We start from the raw sequence: 26826 nt of genomic DNA, 5'->3' as shown, positions 1-26826 counted from the left end.
CCCAACGAAAACATGCTACACGTTCTGTTCTGCGAGACCACACCAGTGTCTCTCTCCTCCTAAAAGGCTAAAAAAGCCAAAATAAAATTATGAATGGATTCATACTCCCGCTATAATAAAAAAATGCCGAAACTCGCCGTACGAGTTCGCCAGATATGGGAGTTTCGAGTGGAGATGCTTTTTAAAAAAATGCATGGGAGTTGGAAATTAGGCTATCTCAGGCTTTGTTTGTTTGAGCTGGAGCTTGAGCTTTTACTGCTTTTGGGTCTTTAAAAGCACAAGCCCAGCGAAATACTTAACTTCTAGGCGTGGGTTTCTACAAGCGCTTCTCACATTTACACTTGAAGCCCATAAGCATGTCCCGGGGTACTTCACGCAGCTTCCTGTGGCTTCTCACTTACAAATCAAACTGGTATACAATAGCAACCCTAAAGTTTGCTTTATCTACACCCGATTGCCACCGTGTGAATAAAAGAAAAACTCCCTGAGAAATCAGCTACAAAAGGAACTACTCTTGCCGCAGACCACGCTAGGCGCCTCCCCGACTGCTCTTGTAGCTCGTCCTCTTCGTTAATCCCCCAATAAAAGGAACTTTGCTTGGATCTCAACAATTCGGGTGTAGATCTTTGGATGATAGCCACTGTACGGAAAATATTATATGTATCTAAAATTTGTGGATGGACCGAGTCCCGTAATGATCAAAATGATATTTTTTTGCATCTTGAGAAAAAAATCAGATTCTTAGTTAATTAATATTTTATAATAAAATCTTTTTAAATAAATAATAATAAGGAAACTAATATTTTTGTTATGCTAAACATATTATTTCATCTAATATATGGTATACGTAGAAAAAATATATTTAATCTGGAGTTAAACATCATCTTCATCATATGGGGTTATTTTCAACTTTTTATGCCAGCTACCAGTCTACCAGCCGTCCTGGATGCAGTTTGCCAAACAATAATTTTACATTTGTCCAGCCATCCAGCTTCAGCTGCTTCTCAGCTGAATCTCAGATCTTACCAGCTCCGGCTGTCGTTCATGTTCATGTGCAGCCCGAACAAATAGGCGGCACTCATAGGAGTGGGATAGCTGATTTTTTCACGGAGTATGTTGGTACGACTGAAAAAGAGCCCATCTGGCTCAGCCGGCCTGTGAGCATGCAAAGCTAACCGAAGCCCAATAATCTGTGGTCTCCCGAGCCCTCGCCTGAGCTGAGCGGCTGAACTGAACCGGAACCATTTCCACTCTCGTCTAAACCCTACGCCCCTCCTCCGCTCGCCGCCGCATCCAGCCATGGGTAGCCGGCTGGGCCGCCGCGTGCTCCACTTCGCCAACCTCCCCATCAAGCTCATGCTGCCCCCGGCGCCCCTCGCCTCCGTCCAGGAGTTCGCCATCAAGACCGTCCCCTCCGCCTCCAAGATCGACATCCGCCGCTGCCTCGAGTCCATGTACGGCTTCTCCATCGCCGAGGTCCGCACCCTCAACATGGAGGGCAAGAAGCTCCGACGTGGCCGCTTCCTCGCCGCCAAGCCCGACTACAAGAAGGCCTACGTCACCCTCCACGCCCCGCTCCACGTCTCCCCCGACATCTTCCCCATCGGCGCCATCCTCGCCGAGAGGGAGCGCAAGGCCAGCGCCGCCGCCGCCAGGAGGAAGGCGGTGGAGGGGGCAGAGATCGATGGGGAGAGGGAGGGGAAGGGGAAGCATTGGATGGAGGACGACAGGGAAGGCTTCTCCAGGGCCGGACACGGCAAGGTCGTGTATGGGAATCCCGGGAGGCTGGGGAAGAAGAGGCGGGGGCGTGCCAGGGTGAATCAGGAGCCTAAAGAGGAGGGGGAGAAATTCCCATGGAACGGGATGCGGCTGACTACCGAGAAACCTGCTAGGTGAGTCTCTCTACCTTTCTTGATCATCATAAGTAGTGCTGCACTAATTGATTGGTTCAGTAAGTTGTTCTACTTCTGTTGATGCTAAAGGGCAATATCTAGGCTTTTCTCGTTAGTATAGAAGAAACTAGGATGGTAAGGTAGATGCAGTGCCAAAAGCATGTGCATTTTTTTTCTATTGAAATTTGTTTAGTAGTAGCTTTCATCGTGAGTTCAGTCATTCTCTTATATACAAAAAAGTACGAAATGGCTTAAAGCACGAACATGAAGGAAAGGCTGAATTCGAAACATCTTGAATCGAATTTTCTCTATCCGGTGTGGGTTCCTACGAATTATTGTTTGGTTCCGGATGCAGGTCCCTCAGCCCTTGCTCTTTTTTATTCAATAAATAGGGTATGGATTGAAGTAACCACTAATCCAGGAAATATGGATCTTTAGCTAGCTCTACAATATGAAATGATGCATTCAGTCAGTGATTACAAATGGTACTTTAATCGCACATTTTGGGTCACCCGTGTTTAGCTTGAAAAGGGGAATAAGAGTGATCACTTCTCTTTAACATATAGCAGCTGATCCTTTGGTGCAAAGTTCATTTCACTTTCATACACCCGCGCCCCTGTGTCGTGCAGTCGTGCACGGTGCACATATACACTAATACACAGAAACTCTCGAGGGATATTTATTCTCACAAGCAGGATCATGTACACATGGGCACATGAGTGCTGCATGACCATGCAAAAGCCAAAAGTGTATGCTCATTTTTCTTGCAGAAAATGTAGATAAGATTTGATTGTTTTGAGTGAAGGGATCAAGAAATGGTGAATGAAATTCTTTGTGTTCTATTTGTTCGTACCATGTGCATAAGCATGTACTAAGAACAGGATCTAGATTGAATTGTTTTGTTTGTGAGGTACTCTGTTTGGGAGGTAGAATAAATTTTCTCCACCTCCAAAATGAAACAACACTATAAATGTATAGTTCTCTGGGTTTGCTATTGTTATGTTTGCTTAATCTTAATGTTGCACAAGTTAACTCGCTTTGGTTTCTAACTTGGTACAATCATGATCGTTTTTTACTGGTGTGGCTTGCCACAATTGCATATCTCATGGAGATGAAACAGGGTGATAAACTTTATAGAGTTGTAGCTTGAATCTTATAGTAACGAACATTAACCTTTGCTCAGGATAACTGGAAAAGTAATAATCACAGAAGCCTCTCTACCCAGTGATGGGCATAACTATAACTTGTATCAAGAGCTTATCGAGGGAGTGTATTTTTTTTTTGGGCAAGAAAAAAAATCATACTGTTACTAGAAAATTTCTGTTTTGGTTAACCCAAAGGCTTTGATTTCTAGTTCAAATCCAGATAAGGTTATTTGTTTCTACAACTCATGACCTACAAGTGGGGGTGTTGAATAGTTACTTACCTTGAATTCAAAAACTTGGGAAATTCACATGTTAAGTTACTGCCTCTTAAGGTGCACCTACTGGTGATCACTATTGCTCAAAAGGATGTGCTATCCATACCAAATTGGCTAAGTTCCCAAGCTCCTTGTTGACATTTTGAAGCAAACGTTTTAAAAGTAGAGTACATTTATTTTAATTTGAGTTCAAAAATAATGAATGAAGCACTGATAAAAGACAGTACTATAGTGCAAGGCAAATTTCCGGAAGAGCTATCACCTGACATGGGTACTGGGCTTGTTTTGAGATTGAAGACAGATTGTTCTGTCGTATGGTTGAAGGATAAGATGCATTGTTTCCGTGTTTGAATTTTACTTACCCCCCTATGATCCATAAGAAGTGTCGGTGATTTAGTACAAAGTTACAAAATTGTATTAAACCACCGACACTTATTATGGATCGAGTAAATTAATTGGCCTTACCTCCTTGCTACAATTTCGGAAAGATTTGTTTTTATGCTATGATGAAATTGATGGTAGTATATATTTTTTTATCAGGAAAAGACACTATCCTGCCAAGAAACAGGGCGGCATTGTCTTGAAGCAGAGATCTCATAGAGGATCAGCTCTGCGCGCAAAGAGGAGTTTCGTAGCTTGAAACCTGGTGTTGAGTAGCCATGTCTCGGGCGCTGAAGCAGGACGTGGTCCGTGGATCCACGATGATGCTGCTTGGTCCATTTCGTTTCCGACACAGAATAAAGAGATGTTTTAGTATTTACTATCAAATCTTGTTTGGATTTTGGGGTTTATCGCAGGCCACGGCATAGGCTGCTGAGACCAGGAAGGTGCAATCTGGCCACTCACTCACGGCGATCTGTAACTGTAGTAGTACTTTTGACGAAATATTTTCTTCATCTGTCTTTGCATCCGCTGCTAATTAGAAGAGAAAGAATGTACACATCACTTGCTTCCCTTTTATTTTTTGTGTTTGTTTCTCGGCTTTTGGCTGGCTGGGTACATACACTTGTTGAAACTCCATGTTTTGCTATCAAATATTACCTCTGTTCTGAAATATAAGCCTTTAGAGGTAGTATTTTGCTAGGCTGGTCTATATTGTGCGATTTGTTTATGTGGCTTTGTCTCCTGTCCTTGACTCCTTTTCATTCGTTGAATTGAGAAATGCTTTCTCGATAAAAAACATAAAAAAGAAAAGATGCAAAAGTATTTTCTTGTTATTGTTTGCTTTTTGAGAAATCAGTAGGAACTCTGTGCATTCATGAAGAAAGCAATTTGTTACACGGAATGGTTGGTACTCTCGATTCCCGAAACAAGTTACAACGCGACAAGCCCGTCATTGTCTACTGTTTTCAAAAGGTTTGGATTGGGAAAACCTCTATGCCAATTCAAAAGTGCATGCATTAAGCGATGCGCGAGAGGGACATGAACACGTGAGCCACGAGTAGGGCGTGGCATCTTGTTTGCAAGCAAGACTCCAAGAAAATGATATCGTGTGGATATGAAAAGCAGGCAGCAGTGGGCACGACGGTAGCTAGGACGTTGGCAAGAAACGCTCTACCGGCCTACCGCAATGGAGCCAGCGGTGATTACGGGGCCACTCCTCACCCTCGCCGCGGCCAGGCGCCTGCTGTTCGTGGCGCCTCCCCACGGCTTCGCGTCCATCTCCACCCGCTCGTCCATCGGCGGCGGAGGCGGGGGCGGCGGAGGCTTCTTTGGAGGAAGCGGCGGCGGAGGAGGAGACTCTGATGCCGGCGCTGCTGCGGCGGCGGCAGCCGCCGCTGCACTCGGTGAGACTGGGACGGCGGAAGACGACGTCATCCTGCTCCACGTCGGGGTACGTAATGCTTAATTCCACCTGCTTTGCGTGTACAAGATACTGATCAAAGTGATCGGACGCTGTTATCTTCTCCTGGCATATATGCATTGCAGGGGATGTCGTGCGGCGGGTGCGCCTCCAAGGTGAAACGGATTCTCGAGAGCCAGGTTCGTCGGCTTAGCCCTAGCAGTAGTAGCTGCCAGAAAGCTTGTAATCGTCTTTGATTCAACTTTTTGTTTGGATCTAGTTTCGCTTAGTGAAACAGATTAGCAAGCACCACATTTTACACCCAACCCCATCCTGACGAGTGACGAACTGACGACATATGTCCAGTTGAGTTGCTGGTTGATGTGCTGCTCACATCTTATCCAAGTTTGTACAGTATAAAAAGTAAATGTGGTCTAATTTGTCCAAAGAATAAAATCTGGTTCAAAGCCACATGCATCTGGTTCAAATTAGAATTTACTCTAGTCCCGGCAAAGTATTACATGCTATGGATGCAGCGGCTGTAAATGTTTCATCACTTGCATGTTTGCTATACTGAACGCTTGTTTGACCATGCCTAGTTACTTAACGCTTCTTACCCTTTATTATTCTCTATTAACATCACTACCCAATTCAAATTTGTGTTACCAATTTTTGCAGCCTGAGGTTGCTTCTGCCACAGTGGACTTTGACAAGGCAACTGCAGCCGTGTGGACAATAGCTGAAGCCAAGAAAACAGAAGACTGGCAGAAGCAACTGGGAGAGAAACTTGCACTTCACCTAAGCAACTGTGGATTCCAGTCTCATCTGCATGGTAAGAGACTCTGATCTTACCTTTCAAAGTCTCAATCCAGTTGAACAGTGCATAACTAAATTTCACACAGACTGATCTGTTAGTAGAATGATCGCAGAAGAGACCAACACAAAATATGGCCTTCTCTTAAACCGTTTTTCTCTTGCAGATGAAGCTGGAGACGAATAATAGTTGATCCAGCCTCAGCAGTGGGTACCATTGAAGTTTTTTGCTAATCAGAGGGTCCTTAAAGGCAGTAACTAGTCTTGCAAAGATTATATATGCGGCTAGATGAAATACGTCTTGTTTGAGAGTTGCGGAGTTATGCTTGTGTCCCACCTACGACAACTATCACGGACTCACAACATATCCCAGTCCTTTACACTGAAATAGAGAGACGAATAAAAACAATGAAATAGAGAAACTGAAATTCCATTTTGGAATTATTTCAGGATGTACTTCTTGGAGTTAGTTGAAGTACCCTTTTACCTCATTCTTTCAATGCATATACAGGTACGAAATATTTGCTCTTTAGGATTGGTTAGGGGTAGCATTGGTCTCTTCTGCAATCATTCTACTAACAGGAATAATTCGCCCTTCGGTGAGGCGACTAAACCTATTAGAACATCGATGTGTCAAATGTGTCAATGTACGGTTACTTTCACACAAGGCCCTAGCATTGTGTCACAGTGACTAGCCAAGAGATAACCCTTAATCTCCTACTGTATTGAAACGACAACAGTGGGTTTTCTTATTTGCTCTCTATATAATATTCCATCATCAAGCTCATCCTACATAAGAGTTGAACAATGAGAAAACCCCTAGCAAATGATAAAATTAAGTAAATAAAAGGACAGGGAAACTTCCACTTTTGACCATGTCTTCCATCTAGATTTGAAACCTGAATCATCAGAGTAGAAGCCTACAAATTACTACCTATCGCACATAAGTTTTTTTCCGTCTAGCTACTAACGACTTGGTTTCTCTAAGCTTATACCTTACATGCTTCATAATATCTCAAATAAATATGCAGATGATCATTATGTGACGAACTAGGAATTTGCAAACTTGAGATAAGAGCATGTCTATTTGTGTGTCGTTAAAAGAAAACAGAGGAGGCATACCAAAAACATTCATCTTGCAAATAATAATTACCCTCTCCCACCTCAAATTATTGAGTGTCTCACGTGTAGTCAAAGGCAAATTTTGTAAGTTTTGACCAAGTTATGCTATTGAAAATTAGTTCCTCTAGCACCGGGTTGAGCATTCCCTTCCCTTTTTAAAACTCCAATTCTTTTCATAAAGCAATCCCTGATCAAAGAGAGAACAATATCCATTTCAAAACATTTCTAACAGATTCCTTGGTAAGTATATGATATGAAGCCATGTTTCATAATGGTTTTAGTTATATTGATTTGATATTTTAGATTACATATATATACTTGGGCAAAGCTTACACTTATCGGTGCGTACTAGTTCGGTCAGCAGAGGACAAAACAAAGAATATGCCCATGTCATTAGGCCTTGGAGGGGTGGTGGACCCTGACCTCTAGTAGGTGGAAGGGTTTCCGTTTTCTGTTTTTATCATTTTATATGTTTTCGTTGCGTGCGAGGCAGCGAAGACATCCAAGTGTTAGAGAATAAGATCGTCACCACCCTATCCTTGTTGTGGTGGTGCGCCTTGCGCAGACAGAGGGTGCATGGAATTGTGTGTGTGACGGATCTCTTCGGATCTGGTCGGTTTTTATGTTCGTTTGTGTGGTTGAAGGTCTATTTTCCGATTTACTATCCTCATATTTAACAATGGTTGTTGCTCTGATGCGGTGGTCATTTGGGATCTTAGCATGACGACTTCTCATATGTCTATTATAACAAGTTTTATTATGATAAATTTTGCTCGGGTCTTGTAAGGGAGGTACGAGTATAGTAGTGCAGTGCGCCTTCTGCTCTCTCTTGTAGTGATCACTAGGTTGTCAAGTGACTTATTTATCATTTTTTTTTGTCATTTCTAGGTGCTTGATGGTTATTGATAAATTTGTGTACTTTTTTTTTTTTGTAAAGCTTGAGTTTGACCAAATCGAAAAGGCAGTAAGGGCCGTCGCCCATGATTTGGCTAACTGCGGGCGTAAAATTGTACTACAGAGGAGAAGCCAGCGTGGGCATGCCAAATAATTGGCTTCCATCCAAACGATGACCAGCAACTTGGTCAACGCCAATTTTTTGGTTTGTCAGTCTGGGGCTTTCATCCAAACAGACCCTAAATTTTGAAAAGCAGAAAATATTGTATGGTTTGGAATTCTATAATCCTATATACTACCTCTGTCCGTTAAAGAATGTTACAAGTTTATCTAAGTTTAGATGTTTACACAATCAAATTTATATAAATTTTCGACATTTTTTTAACGGAAGGAGTACAATTGTATTTGAAGCATCTACAAACTCTGTTAAACCCCAAATTTGAGACGAAGAACCCTGGCCCCCGCCTTCTTCCTCTAGAGAGTACGCGGCCGCTCTTCTACCCCCAAACCCTAACCCCCTGAAGCTCCGCCGCCGCCGCCGCCAGCTTCGGAGATGGCGCACTTCGGGCGCTCCGGGCCGCCGGCGATTCGCGACTCATTCTCCCTCCTCGTCCTCAATGTCTCCTTCCGTAAGCATCTCTTCTCATCCATGCTCCCGAACACGACGCTTCTGCTCATGTTCCCACAATCCCACTGAACCACGAATCTATGTCGCAGGCACGACGGCCAACGACCTCTTCCCGCTCTTCGACCGCTGCGGCGATGTCGTCGACATCCACATCCCCCGCGACCGCAGGTGAATACCACCACTGGTGCCCTCTAAATCCGTGCTGTTTCCTAGCTAATGCGTGCTCATGTCATGGGCATATGCTTCTCCGTGCACCTAATGCGTGCGTAGGACTGGGGATTCACGGGGGTTCGCGTTCGTGAGGTACAAGTACGAGGACGAGGCGCAGAGGGCCGTTGACAAGCTTGATGGTGAATGGAGGAAAACTTTACTCGGCTCTGGTGTTCGTTTTGTTACGAGGAGGTGTGACTTGAGTTATTGTTCGGTGCAGGGAGGAGAGTGGATGGGAGGGATATCATGGTGCAGTTTGCCAAGTACGGCCCCAATGCTGAAAGGATGTAAGATTTTTCTCCCTCATTCTTCTCCTTCTTTGTGAATCATAGTTAGTAGTAATTGTTGAAATACAGTGTGTCTTGCTTGTTGAGTTGTGAATCTTCAACAGTTTGCACTAGCTTCAGCTGTTGCTCTGGTTGAATTGCTGAGTTACAGTCTGCGCTAGCTTCTGTCACTTGATTGTTATCTTGTGCGATAAACCTACTGGCCACTTGTTCCTGGTTGCAATTGGCCCTTAGTCTGATATGGCTCCTGGTTCCTTGTAGCAAGAATAGGTAATGTGCCACAACTGAACTAGCAAGAGATGCTATAATGTAGATTAAAGTAGCATGCTAGTTAAGGCTTGTACAATTTCAACTGAAATAAGTCAATTTGCTCAATATTATATATTAGAATGTTTCTGTATATTAGACTTAAAACAATGTGTATTTGTTCTTATCTGATGCTGTCTGTTACTTTCATTCTTTCACGGTCAGAATTGATACTTAGGCAATTAGGCCCTGCTTGGGCAAACAATAGTATTTTCCTTTTTACCAACTTGTTTTTTTTCGTTTTGCTTGGTCCGGCACATGTGCTGCTTTCGTTAAGCTTTTTTAGATGATTTTGTATTCTCCTTATGTATATGGCGGCATGAGTTATTAAATGTTCAGGAGTTCTCCTTCGGAAAATAACTGTTCAGGAGTTCATTTGTGCATAAGCTGTTTTAATTGCTGGTTTGTACATTTAATAAGCACAGTGGTCACCTTAGACTCTTAGAGGGACCAATTTAATCTGCTTTGCACCCATCTGAAAACATCCTAGTATTAAACCATGAATTAGCTCCTCAGATAGCGGTTTTCTACTTGTACCACATAAGCTTTGCTGATAATCTTTATTGTACCATGGAGTTCATTGGTGCATAAGCTATTTTAATTGCTGCTTTGTACATCTAATAAGCACAGCGGTCACCTTACAGGGACCAATTTAATATGCTTTGCACTCATATGACAACATCCTAGTATTAAACCATGAATCAGCTCCTCCGACCACGGTTTTCTACTTGTACCACATAAGCTTTGCTGATAATCTTTTTTGTACCATGGATGAAGTACTTCAATATATCTCAGAAAATGGAAAGGCTATCAATACCAATTTGTTACATACTATTATGTCCATGGTTGCAGTCAAAAGGGAAGGATTGTGGAGGAAATTCCGAAGCCAGGGGGTCGCCCCAGAAGCCGCAGTCCAAGACCGAGGTAAATGGTCTGCATAATAAGGATTTTATTTAGCAACTGTTGGACAAGTGAGGTTTGCAGAAAGTTGCTGTATGTTATTTTCATGAATACGCTGTAATTACGATTAAACTAGGCCCAAGTCTGTTCACTTGCAATGGTGAAATGGTAAATCAGGCACCATTAAACAAAAATACATCAGATGAACTTGTTCTATGATTTGATACGATGGTATGTTGTTTTATTATTTTTATGATGTGCTTATCATTTGTGAAGGTATCGAGATGATTACCGGGACAGAGACTACAGAAGGAGAAGCCGTAGCCGAAGTGCAGATAGATATGAACGGGACAGGCCCAGAGATAAAGACTTCCGTCGCCGTAGCTTGAGTCGCAGTGTTAGCCCTGATTATGACAGGAGGCATAGCAGGCGGAGGTATGCATACGGGTTTGGATCTCATGCTGTTTTTCTGTCATTACTGACTGCGTTCATGTCTAATTCATTCCCACTGTTCAATAATTTGCAGCCGCTCACCTGCACGGAGAAGCCCTAGTCGTAGCAGAAGTAACTCACCTCGGGCAGCAACTCCTAGCAAGCAGGGGCATCACCGTTCTCCACGCTCTCAAAGCCCGACCTAGCTGGAATGGCTATGCATCTTGTCATGGACAGCTTGAGGTTTCTAAAGTCTAAACAGTTCTATTCATTTGTGGTTTTCTTAGCTTTGTCTATTGTGTTCCTAATATAACTTATGTTACCTTGTAGGATGAACACTTCAGATCTTTGGTAAAACAGCTACGATCTGTTTGCTTAGGCTATGTGGTGACAACAGCGTAATCCTTGGCATTGCTGCATTGGGCTTCCTACGCTGATTCGTTAAACATCTGAGCACTTCCCAAGAACTACATTATTTTCTGTTCGTTATCATCTACTTTCTTTCATGTATCCATTTTAATGCTCCTTTTCTTTGATACTGGGTGCTTATGATAGATGGTAACTTGCATATTTCTCGTTACATGATGGAGCTGGGAGGTGTTGGTTGATAAGTGATCCATATGCAAGTTGATGACATAAGTTCACAGTCTTGATACTGTTTGCCTGATGATGATCTTGATGGTGGTGGTGGTGATGATGATGCTGACGCTGATAATTTTGCTGCCTGCTTTCGTCCTTTGGTGTCTAAGCTTTGTCAAGTAAAGGTTTGGCTGGCCAATCATTTATTAATTATTTAAACTATCTCACAAGTCACAGCCATCAAATTTTGATAATATTGATAGCTTGATGGAACTATTGTAGGCCATGAACTGTGTAGGATCCATGATAGTTTACTGCAGCCTTACAGTCATGACTTAGTTTGGTCCATGTGCGCTCCCCAGATATGTTTTTGACTGACGCAACACTAAGTGCAAATCTTCAGATGTTCCATTGCCGTTGTAGCATCAACACCTCCTCGCTGTCTGTTGATCTGTAGTGTCGTGGTCTAATGAATGGTTTGCACATGATGGTTTGTGCGGAACTTGATTTTAGATTCCATGTGATACGATACATGCATTTTCTGAATCTGTGATGCTAGCGATATTCTGGATTCATGACCATGACTTGAGCATTTTCTGAATCTCGAGATGCTAGCAATATTCTGGATTCATGACCATGCCTTGAATAGGACGATAGGTCTGTAAGATTCAAGAGCATATAGGTTGATTTAAAAAAAAAACTGAAAGAATTAATTCATTTTGAACACGCAAAGCCCATATCGAGTGACCATTCAATTCTATCTATATATAATTGTTGAACGAAAATAGTCTCTGCTCATGCGAACAGAACGCCATGAGCTGTACCCAACAGTAATTTCTTAGCGGTATTTTTCTACAGTAATTTTTATAAAGTTCTTCATTCATTTTAAACATGCAAAGTTTTATTTGACATAGCGTTACACTCTTATTTGTGTGGCCATAATCAGATTACAGCAACCGAAGACGTGTATTTGCCATATGCTGAATCGCTGATGTTGCTACCATCTTCCCTTTCAGGGGATTAGACGTTCCGTGTGCATAGCTATGGGCTATACTTAGAAATCACACTAATTGTAATACGGAGTACATGTCTATATGATTTGTTGAGTATACTATAGTGACATGGTTGTATGTCCGAACCTTTTGACACCTATGTGTATATGCGTGTGAAAATTTGTGATTAGATAACCTTTTCATCGATTGCTTATGAGAGTATGTGTTTACCTTTTAGCTTTGGGAGTATGAATTGAAGAATCCTTTCACGGGTTGGGTTTACTGGACGTGCTCTATCATCACAATATAGAATTATTCATTGCTCTCTAAATAAATATAAGTTTGCACCGACTGATTCCAGGGGTTCAAATCATATTTACAATTGGTACGTGCGAAAGAACCAGGAGGCGGTGGAAAGAAGCCAGAAAACCCATCTAGGGTTTCGTTCTCCTCGCCGGCGATACCGCCAGTCCGCTCCGCCTCCGGTGGCCTTGGGGCCTTGGAGGTGTGGCGGACCACGGTTCCTCGCCGGCGGGGAGTTTCCGTTCTTCATTTAGTTTGCTTTTCAGTCTCTTTTTTGGGATGGTGAGGTGGCGGCTACATCCTGAAGTCAGAATAAGATCCTTCCCGCCCTATCCTCGCTCCGGTGGTGCATCTAGCGTTGACGGAGGGCGCGTGGAGTTGTGTGCCCGTCGGATCTCCTGGGATCCGGTCGGTTTTCGTGTTTATTGGTGTGGTTTCATGATAGTCTCTTCCGATCTACGGTTGTCATCATTGGCGATGGTTGCTGCTCTGGTGCGCTGGTCCTTTGGGACCTTAGCACAACGACTTCCCGTCTGTCTACTATAACAAGCTCTACTACGACAAGCTTTGCCTGACTCCGGCGATGGAGGGGCGAGGACAGCGGCGCGCCTTCGGGTCGTGCTAGTGTTTGTAGTCGTCGCTAGGTGGTCCGAGTACCAATTTGTAATTTTCTTTACTTTTTGGGTTATTTGTACTACTGTTGATGATTATTAATAGATCGGTGGATTTCTCGCAAAAAAAAAATCATATTTACAATTCAGTCAATGGGAGAATCTCTGATGGCTCATTTGAGCCATTTAGCAATCAACGGACGTGGCGCCCACGTCATCCTTATCTCACCTTTTCAATCCCGTTCTCTTTTCTCTAGGTACTAGTAAGTGTGCACGTGCAACGCACGTTTGTAGAGTAATAGAAAAACATAAAGGTCAAACACAACATTTTGATACAACCCATCAACTTGATACATCTCCGTGCAAAATAATACAATGTATATATGCATACTTAAATATTCTTGTTTGGATGTATGAACAAACTTGATTGCTACACTATCTTGTCAAAATGATTGATGAACATACTTGCTTTGTGCAAGCTCTAAATATCAATCTTCTCAGAAGTAATCCAAAATGCCACAAAAGATGTACACATAATCGATAGATGAATAGAACTGCAGACCTTGCATGGTCATAGAGGTAGATGAAAGGGAAGAAAGTTAGGCATCCGATTTAACTCTGTTGTGCTTAATCCTATCAACTGAGTGTGCATGCAAAAGTATTATTAAAATTTACACAAACGTCTATAATATATTTGCCCTTTGAAGTCAAAGCATGAAAAATAAACTTGATCCGACAACAACAATTCATGTTCGCTGTGAGAATTCATCTGTAAGATCAGAAATGATATGCTATTTTGCTAAAACACAAAAGAACTTCGAAAAATGATGGGCCTAAGATGTAGTTAGCTTGACACCATATGTAAGGACTAAGGTCCACAAGCTAATACCAGCTGTCTTCACTTCAATACTCATCATAAATTTTGTAGTATATTGGCCAAAAGGTTGCATGCTATATCCTCACCTTGTGACCAATCTATAGTATATTGCCTTGCTAGTCTCCTGCAAAAACAAATAAAAAACTCTAAAGAAAAGAACCTGCAAAACCCGCAAGCAATGAAGCACCAATTTTCAGTGGTGAAAGCTAACTATCCTCACTAAAATTTCTTCCATGGATTTCGCTCAACAAGGTAGTATACCATAAAAGAGTACAATGAAAATAAATCTCAACAAATTACAATGTGAAGACATTACCAAATGATGAATAACATCTTATGATATGATCTAATGTTAAGAAATACGAACATAATTTTTTTGTAAACCAAAATTCTATAGCACAAATAGTAATATAACATCCCAAAATCACTCATGTCATATGGCATATAAGTATTGCAGAATGAAGTGTCATTGTTAGCAACATCAGATCCTCTAGAGAAAATTAACAATGAGTATATTATATCGTCCGCCTCCATATTAGAAAAATAAACTGGCAATTATACATTACCTAGCTCTGAAATCTGCACTGCTCATCTGACAGCGTAATGAAATCGTAAGTAAATCCACATCAGGACATGAAAACGTGAGTAGAGATGAGACCATTAGCATGTATTAGAATATTAAGTCCAGAGACACATGAACCCCAATCCTGTATAGATCACATAGTAAGTTTGAATCCAATATAGCAGCCCATGAGGGCTAAAACAAATACAAAATTCAAAGGGATAATGAACATGCCTGGAACATGATTTTTTTTTGCAGTACAATCTGCACTACATTATATTCAGCAAAATATATTTCCATAACTTCTTTTAAATAAAAATGCTCCCTCGCCATTTTACATCAAATATATTGTCGGTTCTCTATTTCAAAATCTTTCACAAAAAGTGGTAAAAATTTGAAGAAGCTAGCGCAGTAGTGTCCGGACATTGCAATTTTTGAACTACTAAACAATCTAATAACATTTTTTGATGAAAACCCAACTAACAACTGTCAAGAACTACAACCACTATTTCAAACTACCACCATCCTGGCCACAGGATTCTCCCAAGATGTAAACATAGCAGCTAAAGTTCATTTTGATCATCCCCCTTTCACCCATGTCAAAACAGCCTAAGACGATTACTATGCAATAAAACATCATATAAATCAGAGGTTATGTTAATATGCACAAAGAAGAATGCCTTAAGTCGTTAACATCTAACAACAATTTTGACAGTGAATCATTTAACAAATCAGAGGTACCAACAATATAAACTTTTCTTTGCCAGCAGATCTAAAATATGCTATGTTTTACAATCATGATCTATGGTATGTTTTATTGGTTGGAAGCAAATTGTATCTGTAGTCTCGGTAGTCTGAACCTGTACAGACTGATTTGCAGGAATAAACAGAGATCTCAATTTGATGCCAAATGAACCTGAAAAGCTATACAATATTTTTTTGTGAAAAATATTAGGAAGATGAAAGGAACATGATACCTGACCTCATTGTTTCTGTGCTGAAATATGGCAAGAACTCCTGTTATTATCTTTCTTTATTCCATGTGGACAATAAAGATGAACAGCTGATATGAGCTGGTTGGATGATCATAATATGAGTGGCTTTAAAAGCACAAAGAATGATTAAAGTTTGTCTAGATCATGTTATCCATATATCAACACCTAAAAATATTTTAGCTCGTCAAATTCGTTGCTCCAAATTCTATCAATATGAAATGTTAGAGCATAACGAAAGTTCATCTAGATCATAATATCCTCATATTAACACGTCCGACCCAGATGTCAAATTGTTGAATCAGCATAGTTGAAAGCAAAGCTATGTCATAGTATTTATGAAGTATTTTAAAATCCGTCAACTGACATGTCTGATTAAAATGTACCAACATAAAAAACCATGGCCGTAAGAGTAAGACAGTGCTACGACAAAAGTAACAGATCAACAAATTTAATTGGATTGAAATTTGACAAAAGTAACTGCTGAACAGAAATGAAAAAAGTAAGTTCATATGAATATAAGCAACATCTAGCTCTGGCTTGAGATCGAATTCCAGCAGTGCATGATTCTGAACAATAGTAGAAATAAAGTTACTTGGACTTATTTACTGAACATCTGATTTGAATAACTCCTCCCAGAATGCTGACTTCTTCGCCTCCAACTGCGCAGCAGCGTCACCACCTCCTCGCTGGTGCACGGAGATGCTTCCCGCAGCCCACTACTCTCTCCGAGTGGTTCCCCAACACTGTTCGATCTTTAATGGACATCAGGCCATGACCTGGCTGCTGGACGTAAAGCCGAGTTGAGGCACCGATGTGGCATTGTTGCATCTTGACAGTTAGCCACCACTTATGCCGCAGCCTCCGCCTTCGATGCTCAATGACGCAGAGGTGATGTCTACTACGCTGGAGCCGTACAAAAAAACAAATGAAAAGACTATCAATAACGTAGTGATAAACTGCTCTAGATGTTGAAGAGGAAATGTAAGCAAGCCCCAAATTATAAACCGAGTTACGTTGATGAGAACAAAGAGTGTAAGATATCAATGCCCACCCGCTTCGTCAGTATAGTGACAAACGCTGTCGACAAATTGCGTAACTAAGATCCCAAATTAGTTAGCATCGCAATATGATATCACAACAGAACACAGAAGAAATTTGCTTCAACGCTTTTCCACAACCAAATGCTATTTACCATATTATATGGTATGAGCTTGGCTGAAGAAAGTTATGTGTAAATTACTTTATATATACTAATCAAAGTACTGAACTGACAATATGAACCATTCAATCTATTGACAACTAAACCAAAAAGATATGCAAATGATGAATGCTAAGTGTCCATTAATCCGAGTGAGAAAGAAAATCGTACTTGCAAGCTAAAGTCAATCTGATGGAATTATGGTAGTGAAACCAAGATAACTAACCATTCTGATTTGTGTGAGGCAAAATGAATACAACGCTTTCCTTGTGAAGAAACTAAATCAAAAGCCAGCAAAATGGTTCGTTTTCCTTCTAGAAGAAAATTTATTAACTCCTATTCAGCATAAGCATTCCTGAATTGACCATAAAACGTGCATACCGTACTTAGAGTTCAGCTTGAGGGGCGTAGAGAGGTTAAATCCAAATATGGAATAACCTGTGTTGAGAAAAATAGAGAACTCCAACCATGATACTTAAGCCAACAGTGAAGACTTGACGGGATAATATTTGTCCAACTCCATATATTGAGGAAAGTAGATCGATGTAGACATGCAACTATCAATATCTCCGCATTCATTAGAATTTTAGGCACAACCCACACTATACATCTGCATAGAGATACTTTTAAATTCGTGTGCCAGTACCATCAATCCACTGCTAGAAACGAACACCAAATACAAATAAAAAATACAGTACAGAGGCGGGCTAACCTTAGTACCATCTTCAGGAGACAGGTTGCAGGGGCGGGCGAAGTGGGGCAGCAGCTGCATCCAGGCCAACGCCTCCGCGTGATTAGGGGGCAGCGGTGTGGATCATGCCGGCATCTGATTGAGCGTGGTCTGCTGGAGAGCGGCGCGGACCGGTGCGGAGCGCGACTGGCCTTGTGGGGAGTGCGGAGAGCCGATGAGGAGCACTGCCGACCGATCCGCCTGCGAGGCGTGGGAGCTGGCGCGGTCGCGAGGGAGAGTCGCCGGCAGCATGGCGGGGCGGGCGGCGTTGATTGAAGGCTGAGGCAGTTTCCCCGGCGGCGGCGGTCCGGGAGGAGCGGAAGAGGGCGAAAGAAGAAACCGTCAGCACAATGTTTCTGGGATTGATCGAAGTGGGATGGAAGGGCACATGCGTGCGATTCGGGCGGGATGGAAGGGCACGCAATTTGAGGGAGGGGAGAACCAAGGAACGTGAACCGTGTGATGCATGTAACTGAACGGTCTAGATTCGATTTTCCTACGGCACTTCGTGCCTTTATAAGTAGTAGAGATTAGAATCTCTGCCTACGATTAGATTGGATCGCGGACACGAAATTAGCTGCCCGGCCACGATTTTCATGTCGAGAGTAGCCCATCGATTTTCATGTCGGGAGTAGCCCATCGGTCCGACGTATTTTGAAGTTTGTAAATATATATTTTTCATTGGTAGATAGAAATATTTTACATATGTTTTGAGACATAATTTAGAACGGTGTAGAATGAGAAACCCTATCTGTGGGTTGTCTTGGCCGTCGTTTCTTCCTGCGAAGAAAGAACATCCAGTCGCCAAGACTAGAATAACTAGAGGGTTATGTGTTTTCTTGCCTTCTTGGTTGATGGAAGAACATCCGAAAACCTCCATTTGTGGCTTCAACTGTCATTCACCATCTTCACTTTAAAAAAAGAACACCCTAGAACCTATAGTTAGTTGTCACCATCGTCGTTGTTTTCGTCGGAGTCGTCACCATGGTAATGCCTGGGTGAGTCGTCTAACACATGGACGCTCATGTCGCCTTCGCCTTCGTACAAGAAGTGCAGCAAGCATCCGACCTCCAGGTTATGGGCGCCGGCAAACTTCTCAAAGCTATGGTTGTGTGAGGGGGTGGATGTGCAAACGCCCCATTTTATACGCCGAAGTCAGCCGAGGGGGCGGTGACGCGCATTAAAGCGGGCACCATGGCTAGGCATGGGGAACCTGCATTGTTACATGGCCATTAATTTTAGTTGGCAGGATGCAGAAGCGATGCCGGCCCACCTGTCACCTAGAAGATGAAACGGACGAGAACGCTACCAGGCGGACCCGAGGTAGAAAAGAGCAGTCACGCGATGTGCAGACACATTCGTGGCCCAAATTTAGATCGCGTTTGCGTCTTGATGAATCGATCACTATGCGTCAGACCGCTGGACTAGATAGAGACTCAAATTTTGACCACACGAAAGCAAAGATCAATTTTGATCCGTTTGCCTAGGACAACCGGAGATGCCCTTAGATTGAAACATGGCACGTTCGTATCTAGTTCTCCCTTTTCTTGATCTGCCTCATCTTACCCACAAGAAATAGCCCACATGGACATATTTGAGATGTCTGCTTTGAGGGCAAAATGGTAACATGGTTTATGGAGTTCGATCCACACATTGTTTGGACACAAACCCTAAACGGACTGAGAGAAACAACAAGAAACTGAAGCTCTCTCAACAAGGATCGGATCCACCCCACCTCCATGGCCTAAGGCCACAGAAGGCGAGGCAGATTAGCAACAACGGCGGCTAGAGGCAGGGAAACCCTAATCTCTTGCCTCTTTCTCACGGAAATGAAAGGGTTCGTTAGAGTTTTAATTCTAGTTAGAAGCCTATTAGTGTGAGATACATGCATATTTAGACAAATCTATGTACATTAATTTAGATCATAGGAAATATTTATTTACCTTAGCCCTTTTGGTGAAACTAGAGTCTCATCTCACGCGTGGCGAAATAATTTAGAAATCTAACCTTAGGGCTAATTAGTATATAGCCAAAGTAGTGCAAGTCAAATGCGAAAAACCAAAAATGATCCCAGGTACATCACCTACACCTAGCAAGGTCGGCACCAAATCATCTGGCGCTTAACCCAATTTTGGGCCAAATTTTCTTGATGCTGACTTGCGCAAATTCGGCTCCAACCTAGCCGGCTTCATCCTCGTGTTCTCCTACTTCGGCAACAGGGACATGAGCGTCAAGGTCTTCGACGAGAGGCGCTGCCTCCGGGACTACCACGGCGACAGGGACTCCCACGACGACAGCACCGACGAGGAGGACGACCGAGTGTTGTTTCTTCGCAGCGAATACGTGCACGGAGGTTTCGCCTGTTCGCCTCATCGGTAGAACCAACAAGGGCACCATCCTCCCGCTGGATTTTCCAGTTTAGGTGACTGGGTGTGCCCTCGAGTGTTCTTTCTTAGCAGCGAACACAGAAAACCTTCGATGCACGGTCTAGTTAGGTTTAGTTTTTTTGCAATATTTTATATTTGTGTCCACCATGGTTCAAACTATGTATTAGTTTGTGGAAAACCATGTTCCAAACCATATCTTCGTGTAAACCACGTTCCCAATTATGTATTAGTTTGTGGAAATTGAAATAAAAATGCCAAGAAAAATTATTTTAAATGTTTGGGGGCGGCGTTTGGGGGACGCGGCTGGGGAGCGACGTCCCCCAAACGCGGCACGAACGAAACACATCCCCCAAACGCTCGATCCGGCGCGGTTTGGGGGACGGTTTGGGGGACGCGACTGGAGATGCTCTAACATTCATTATTGATGTATCCTTGCATGGAAGCTATCTATATACTAACATTCATTATTGATATATCCTTACATGCAAGCTATCTATATTACCATTTTTTGATTAAAATGTTCACATAGCTAATTTATAGCAATCAAATATAGAAAATAATGTGAATTAAATTTAGCATCTCAACTATTTTGGCCAATTGAATACTACATACTTCTACAGACAATTCATATTAGATATTTACTATACCATTTCATTTAGACAATATAATTTCTTAAAAAATTCCCGTTGCAACACATGGGATATCCTTCTAGTATCAAGAAATAGAAGAGGGAGGGTTACTGTAGGTGTTATTCGCGTGACTTTTTCAATGGAAGCGTTAATGTTGATCTAGATAAATGTGACTGATAAATGTAGTAGGAAAAGTCAGGCAAATGGCACCTTTTTATAGCATGCGAACCACACCATATGTCCATCGGCTAGCTTCATGCTTCCATGTTGCATGAGAATCGCAGGCAAAGATCTACGGAAACCTGATGGAGGGAACTATCCAGTAAAATTTCACAAACCAAGCCTTTGAACAACAGGGTGGTCATCTGAATACATAAGGGGTGTCCTGCATAGAACCAGAGATTCTCCACGTTCAAGATATTACATAAAAAGATCCATCTGAATATACAAGTCAATATCAAAATCTATGTCTTGAGATTACACAAAAAGTTAGTCAGAACGAACACAAAAGTCAAGCTTCATGAACGGAATTCACAATGGGGGTACGCGCAGTCAAAGCTTGCTGGTTAACTGGTGTACACATTTCTTGCTTGCAGCCGACTAACAACTAAAACGGTCTTGGTAGCAGTAAACTGCTTAACTAGCTCATGGCGGATAGCCATTACAATTGCTCCCCTGCAATCACAGCGACCATGACTACAATATACATGAATAGAGGCCATCGTTGAATCTCCACCAGGCATCTTCAGAATTTTTGCAACCTATTTTTTAGCAGAAGCCTGGTGTTTATCATTCTGCAGGGCACAAATTGCTCATTGTTTACGTATAATGATAATAGCACACGAATTTCTTTCACTGAGAAAAGGGAACATCCACTAACATGATTTTAGTGCCTTGGATTGTCAACAGCTCCAGCCACTTGGTCTGATGGCTGATGAAAAAGCAGAAGTGCTATAGAACGATCGATTGGATTTGTCTGCGTCTCGATGCTCCTACGATCAACAAACCTACAGAACAGGAACATTAAAGTATCAAGGCAACACATAGATATTGAAGCTTTCTGAACTCCAATGTAATTTAAGTAATAAAAATGGCCACTCTCAATCAAGACAATGTCTAAAAAAAGCACCAGCTATCTCAAAGGTCCATTACTGGTTAGACCACTACTAAATCAGCTATCCAACTGCATCTATTATCATAACAAAAATAAACAAGCTCTGTTGAATGATTTAATCCACAAAGCTTAACTTCTTAAGGAGTAAGATATCATTTTTTTCATGAAGTATGATTCAAGATTTCAGATTGTGCAAACATAAAGTAGACACATTACCACAATGAGAGGTTTTTGAATAGAACAATAACCAATTTTTACTGCACAACAGCAGTATCCAAAGACATAAATAATGATTCATGATTAGAGAAAGTATGGTCTTTTGTGAGAAATCCACCGTACCTGCCCGAAGTATCTGTATTTTGTGTATCCTTTACATCCTGGCTATCTCCATGGTTGTTCACCGCACTGGGAAAAACTGGTCTATTTTGCGCACTTCTTGCCAGGCGATATAAACCATCTCTAATGCACAGTTTGGTTTTAACATCCAACTGAATAAGCGATGAGGAAAATAATAAGCTCAATAATACAACACATATGGTTACACAATGAAGCAGGACACAAAATCATTGGTTGTGCCAGTATTATAGCAATGATTTGGTGTTCAGTCCAAGATTATGACAAGAATGTAGAAACATCGAAGCTGCTACAAATCCCATCGCAAATGTACGAGTCGCTTGAATAAAGGACCGTGGCTGGAGGTAAGGTTTACAACTTCCTGAACCATACACACATGAAGAGAAGGCAGAAAATAACCATGTACCTGACTAACTGCGCCTTGAAGTTGTCGAAAGCTGCTTTCTTCAACTGAATGATCAGAAGAAAGAGACGACACGAAAGAGCCATCCACCACCACTGATGTACCCAGTGTATCCTGACGATCCCCCATACTTCTTTTTCCTAAGCCCTTTTTTCCAACCTCATAGTTTTCACAAGGATATGAAGCTCTTCTACTCAATGTTTGTTGACCAAGTTGTTCTTTATCATTTATGGATTGCCCTGGTTGTTGCACTGCACTCATACAAGTGAGCCGGAGTGCCGGACAATTAGACCACAAGGCAGAGAAACATGCTCGTAAGAAAGCCAAATACTCCCTCAGATCCATATTAACTGTCGGTAATATGGATGTATCTAGACACATTTTACTTCTAGATACATCCATAGTAGAGACAAGTAATATGGATCGAAGGGAGTACTAAAAAATATTCTGTTGAACTTCTTTCACATATATTACCTGTCAAGTTCCTCTGTGCAAACGATCCAGATGGACTGAACTGGCAATTTCTATCTGAATAGCACTCAGAAGTGATGTTGCTTGGTGAACTTGAATCTGAGTGGAGCTTTTGCTTCAGTAAATTCTGTGAGGAGCTTAATTGAGATCCTGAAGATATAGAAAACTTCCTGTCCTCAAACTGTTGCATGGAGTTTTCTGATGAATATCGCTCTCCAATCTGCGATATCACCATGGCAGTAAATCAATGAAAATAAATTATGTTTTGTAAATAGTTGGGAAAAAGTAACATGTCAAATGGGCACTACTTTACTAGAAAACAATCATGCAGTAATAGGAATAGGTGATCTGTTCTTCCTATGGCGCTACCTCCTAAACACATGGCGTAACAAAAATGAAATACATAGCCTAATATACATCCTTTACGCCTATTTAAGATTACCAGTGCAGTTGCATTCTGCGCTTACAAATCAATTCAGCTATTTTAGGGCTTCTGGCCACAAGTGGAAGGAAGGAACATGCCTAAAGGACATGCATGTTACCTAAACCAGAGCAGCAAATTACCAGAAAAAGGAAGAATCTAATCACAACACAACAATAAGAAGAAATGAACATATGCACCTGGGATCAAAAGTGTATTTCCGTGAAAGAACTGTACTTTGTTTATGTGTTGCCAATTTTTCAGAAGATTGGCCACAGATGAACAATGAAACAGTGAGGGACACTGAAACTCTGCCTCGGGAAAAAAAATGTTGGAACTGAAAACTTGAATCGCTTGCCTAATTACTCTAATGACACAGCACTGACCAAAGTACCAAGCAAAATAAATATATTTTTCCATATCAAATCTTCCATATCTGAACTCCAAACAATGACTCGCTAGTTACACTCTAAATCTTTAACATCAGAATGTTTAAATAGGTAAATTTACCGTATCAAAATTTCCATCTCCATTGGGTATCTGGTCGGTGGACAGCAATTCCATTGCATTCCCTTGGTAAGCCTATGTTGTATAAATAGTATTGATAGCAAAAATAAAATAATACAGGCTTTAATTGTGCCAACCAATAAAACCAAGTGAGAGAAAAGGATAATCAGTTCACTTGCCTGTTCTCCATATACATTAACATTCTTTTGCTCGTTGAACGGATAATTGCCATTGAATTGCTCATCAGTTGTTGGCAGGGATTTATCTTGTGCACAATGAAATGCTGGCAGGTCATCCAGCATACCATAGTCTGAATAAGAAGAGTCAAACCCTGTCTGCATAGCAACGTCAGAGGAGTAAATGGTGTCTGAAGAAGGAATCCATGACAGCCCATCAGTGTTCTCCAGTTGTTGTTCACCATATGTGGAATCACACCTCCTTTCACGGAATAAATTCGATTAGCAAAACAGGAAGAGTATGTGTTGACTACTTTTTACATAAGGCTTAGAAACAGACAGCAAGCAAAACATTTTAAGTACCTGAACAGGGTATCAACATCCTCAAAATTATCAATGCTAGGCCAATCAATGAAGTTTAGATCATTATCTCCATAATTGAGGTCACTCTGCGGAGCACTGTCATTATCGAGAACAGCTGAACCACTGTTCAGTGCAAACTGGCAATTGTTCCAGTTTTCTGTTTGGTATCTTGTTTCAGATACAGCATCATCTGTGCTCAAGGGAAAAGCACTTGATTCAGTTTTGCAGTCTCTTACATGGTCATCGGTACTGTTGATACCCACACTAGTAGAATGGGCGTGCTCTGGGTTACATTTCTGTAAATCTGAATTATTTGCTGCAGGGTTGTTTTCACTAGTAATCTCATGCTTGAGTTTTTTATTGGAGATATTCAAAGGGCCAGCTCCGTCTTCTTGCACGTTGTTATTACTTTGAGCAAATTCATCCTTGAATTTACCCTCAAACTGTAAAAACACTAGATGCTTAGTCACAGGCCTATAGCAGGGGAATCCAATTACTTGTATTCAGGGAACATGAAAGAACTCTATTGCTTGGAAAGAATGAATGGAGATTGAATTACTGACTAAATTTGACCCATAACAGAGAGTCCAGCATAAAAGATTGCTCTATCACAGTAAACTATAGGTGAGACCTGTAGAGGAATATCAATCTGATCATAAGATTTGTTATGCTGCGTCCCCAGTAGACTGTTGATACGATGCCATATGAGGGGTAATTTTGCTAGCGCACTTGAGTGGTGCTGAAAGGCAGCAACACTTGGTAAACAGAGAAGAGAATGGTCGGAATAAATGTGAGCACAAGATTCGTATGTCCCTTTCTATTGGGTTCACCTGCTTACCCAGCAAAACTAATTGTGACTCAAGTTAACCGAAGAGTTAAGAGAGAGAGAGCTCTCGATTAGCTACGGGATACAGAGTTACAAGTTGTAGAGAGAATCTAGAGCTGAGTGGCTGATCTGAATTCGTCCATTTTGGATCAACAGTATCTCATTCTAGTCACTATCTAAGCAAGGCAGGGTCACATCCATGGAGGACACAATAGCAATAGCTTTTGTATGCCTAAATTGCTAGTGAAAAAACCAAAAAAGTTAAAGGCAGAGAGTATCAACGCATCAAAACATATTCGGGGTGGTGGTGCTGGGGGAAACTATTGGGATGCCATATCCAGGAAGAAATCGATATAGAGACATCAAAATCAGAAGATCACCTCTCCCACCTTCCAATCTGGCATCACTACTGGTTCTATCCGGGGCCGAAACTGTACCAGTTGACCGGATTTGATATCATATTCAACTCAGGATCCCCAGTTGGTGTTGTTCAAATCCTGAGAAATGGTAGAAGAGAAAGCCATTAGTAAGTTGAGTAATATATGAATATTATTAGAAATACTGCGGAAACTGAGTAAAGCAGACATGAGTTTAGGACCTCTCACCTTGCCAAATCAAAGGATTTGGGTTGGATCAAACCTGTAAAAACAATATAATATCGTCAGAAACAGGCAAAAGGAAGCATAGTTTGCAAGGGGAGGATTGAAACAAAAGACCACCGAAATGAACACACAGGAGATGAGAAAAATTGCAAGGGGATGAAAAGGAAAAGAAGATGTCGAAAAATTCCAAAGGGAAAAGAGAAAAGCGCGAAACCGGATAAACAAGTAGGATAAACTCAAAGCGAAAAAAAAAAGAGAAACAAATCTGAAGAGCAATCAGCAAACGCAAAATCAAGAGGAGCGCACCAGCAGAGACAGGAAATCACAACCAACGACCGAAACAAAATCGCCGAGAAGAGAAAACTTGAACCGAAAAAAAAAAGGAGAAACAAATCTGAAGAAGAAGAATCGCCATAGGCAGAAGGAAGTGGAGCGCCGCGCCGTCAGAATAAGCAAATCTCACCGAAACGGAGCAAAACAAAATCCACCGCAGAAGAAGGTGAAGCTGAAGCTGAAATCCCCTCACCTGAATCCGAAACCAAACCAAGGCCAATCCGAAACGAAACCTCCCTGGTCCGCCTCCGGCAAGAAGGAGAAGAAGAACTCGACGAATCCGCGCCTAGTTTCGAGACGTCTCGTGGCTGAGCCGCCGCAGCAAGAGGACGAAAGGGCTAGTTCGCTCGCTCGCTTCTCCGCCTCTAGAGCCTTCCGGAGAGAAATTTATTTTATTTCTCTGGCCTCTAATTTTTTTGCTGGGCGAGTATTTCTGGTCCTATATTTTGAGTAGCGGCGGCAGAGAGGGGTGGCTCGCAGCCACGGCAGCAACGTGTGGGTATGGCAAGGCAACAATAAAGGAGGAGTATAATAACAAAATCAGGGGAGATTGATTTTATATATCTTATTTGCGGCTGGTGTGCGGTGGAGGGCAGATTAACTAGCGGCTGGGAGCGCCCCGGCGGCGGGGCCCACCGCGGCGTGGGAAGTAGTGGACGCCAGCCGCCCGCCCCCGATCCGATCACTTGCTGGCCCCTCATTGGTC

The 26826-nt window shown here is 42.0% G+C and overlaps 4 protein-coding genes and 1 long non-coding RNA gene across 7 annotated transcripts; 3 read left to right on the top strand and 2 right to left on the bottom strand.

Annotated features, from left to right (window-relative positions):
- The first annotated feature begins 1265 nt into the window (after positions 1 to 1265).
- Positions 1266 to 4254, top strand: LOC124698479. Its single transcript, XM_047230963.1, has 2 exons — positions 1266 to 1892; positions 3853 to 4254. The coding sequence occupies exons 1-2, from the start codon at positions 1300 to 1302 to the stop codon at positions 3950 to 3952; spliced, it is 693 nt and encodes a 230-aa protein (XP_047086919.1). The 5' UTR covers positions 1266 to 1299; the 3' UTR covers positions 3953 to 4254.
- Positions 4255 to 4836: 582 nt separating this feature from the next.
- On the top strand, positions 4837 to 6364 carry LOC124698478 (copper-transporting ATPase PAA1, chloroplastic-like). Its single transcript, XM_047230962.1, has 4 exons — positions 4837 to 5146; positions 5242 to 5295; positions 5774 to 5927; positions 6076 to 6364. Exons 1-4 carry the CDS (start codon positions 4883 to 4885, stop codon positions 6093 to 6095), a joined length of 492 nt encoding a protein of 163 aa, XP_047086918.1. The 5' UTR covers positions 4837 to 4882; the 3' UTR covers positions 6096 to 6364.
- A 2113-nt stretch (positions 6365 to 8477) lies between these two features.
- LOC124698477 (serine/arginine-rich splicing factor SC35-like) lies at positions 8478 to 12540 on the top strand. The gene is made up of 8 exons (XM_047230960.1): positions 8478 to 8553; positions 8642 to 8720; positions 8823 to 8902; positions 8983 to 9049; positions 10208 to 10279; positions 10532 to 10690; positions 10782 to 10930; positions 11018 to 12540. Exons 1-7 carry the CDS (start codon positions 8478 to 8480, stop codon positions 10891 to 10893), a joined length of 645 nt encoding a protein of 214 aa, XP_047086916.1. The 3' UTR covers positions 10894 to 10930; positions 11018 to 12540.
- Positions 12541 to 13861: 1321 nt separating this feature from the next.
- Positions 13862 to 17604, bottom strand: LOC124702555. The gene is made up of 3 exons (XR_007002546.1): positions 17517 to 17604; positions 14616 to 17414; positions 13862 to 14173 (listed from the first exon to the last, which is right to left on the bottom strand). It is a non-coding gene; the product is annotated as an uncharacterized LOC124702555 (long non-coding RNA).
- A 3312-nt stretch (positions 17605 to 20916) lies between these two features.
- On the bottom strand, positions 20917 to 26613 carry LOC124702554 (protein LNK1-like). 3 transcript variants are annotated; one of them, XM_047234708.1, is made up of 11 exons: positions 26314 to 26613; positions 25791 to 25824; positions 25575 to 25682; positions 24360 to 24802; positions 24000 to 24258; positions 23824 to 23895; positions 22896 to 23112; positions 22425 to 22672; positions 22004 to 22152; positions 21431 to 21557; positions 20917 to 21344 (listed from the first exon to the last, which is right to left on the bottom strand). In XM_047234708.1, exons 3-10 carry the CDS (start codon positions 25587 to 25589, stop codon positions 21437 to 21439), a joined length of 1524 nt encoding a protein of 507 aa, XP_047090664.1. In that variant the 5' UTR covers positions 25590 to 25682; positions 25791 to 25824; positions 26314 to 26613; the 3' UTR covers positions 20917 to 21344; positions 21431 to 21436. The 3 variants fall into 3 exon arrangements, with proteins under 3 accessions (XP_047090664.1, XP_047090662.1, XP_047090663.1); XM_047234706.1 differs by having other exon boundaries at positions 25566 to 25682; positions 26314 to 26612; XM_047234707.1 differs by having other exon boundaries at positions 24000 to 24255; positions 25566 to 25682; positions 26314 to 26611.
- Positions 26614 to 26826: the final 213 nt, after the last annotated feature.

The sequence above is a fragment of the Lolium rigidum genome, chromosome 3 (assembly GCF_022539505.1).
Source record: "Lolium rigidum isolate FL_2022 chromosome 3, APGP_CSIRO_Lrig_0.1, whole genome shotgun sequence".
Lineage (NCBI taxonomy): Eukaryota > Viridiplantae > Streptophyta > Magnoliopsida > Poales > Poaceae > Lolium > Lolium rigidum.
Note: the sequence above shows the minus strand (reverse complement) of the source record. Positions and strands in the feature narration are given on the sequence as shown.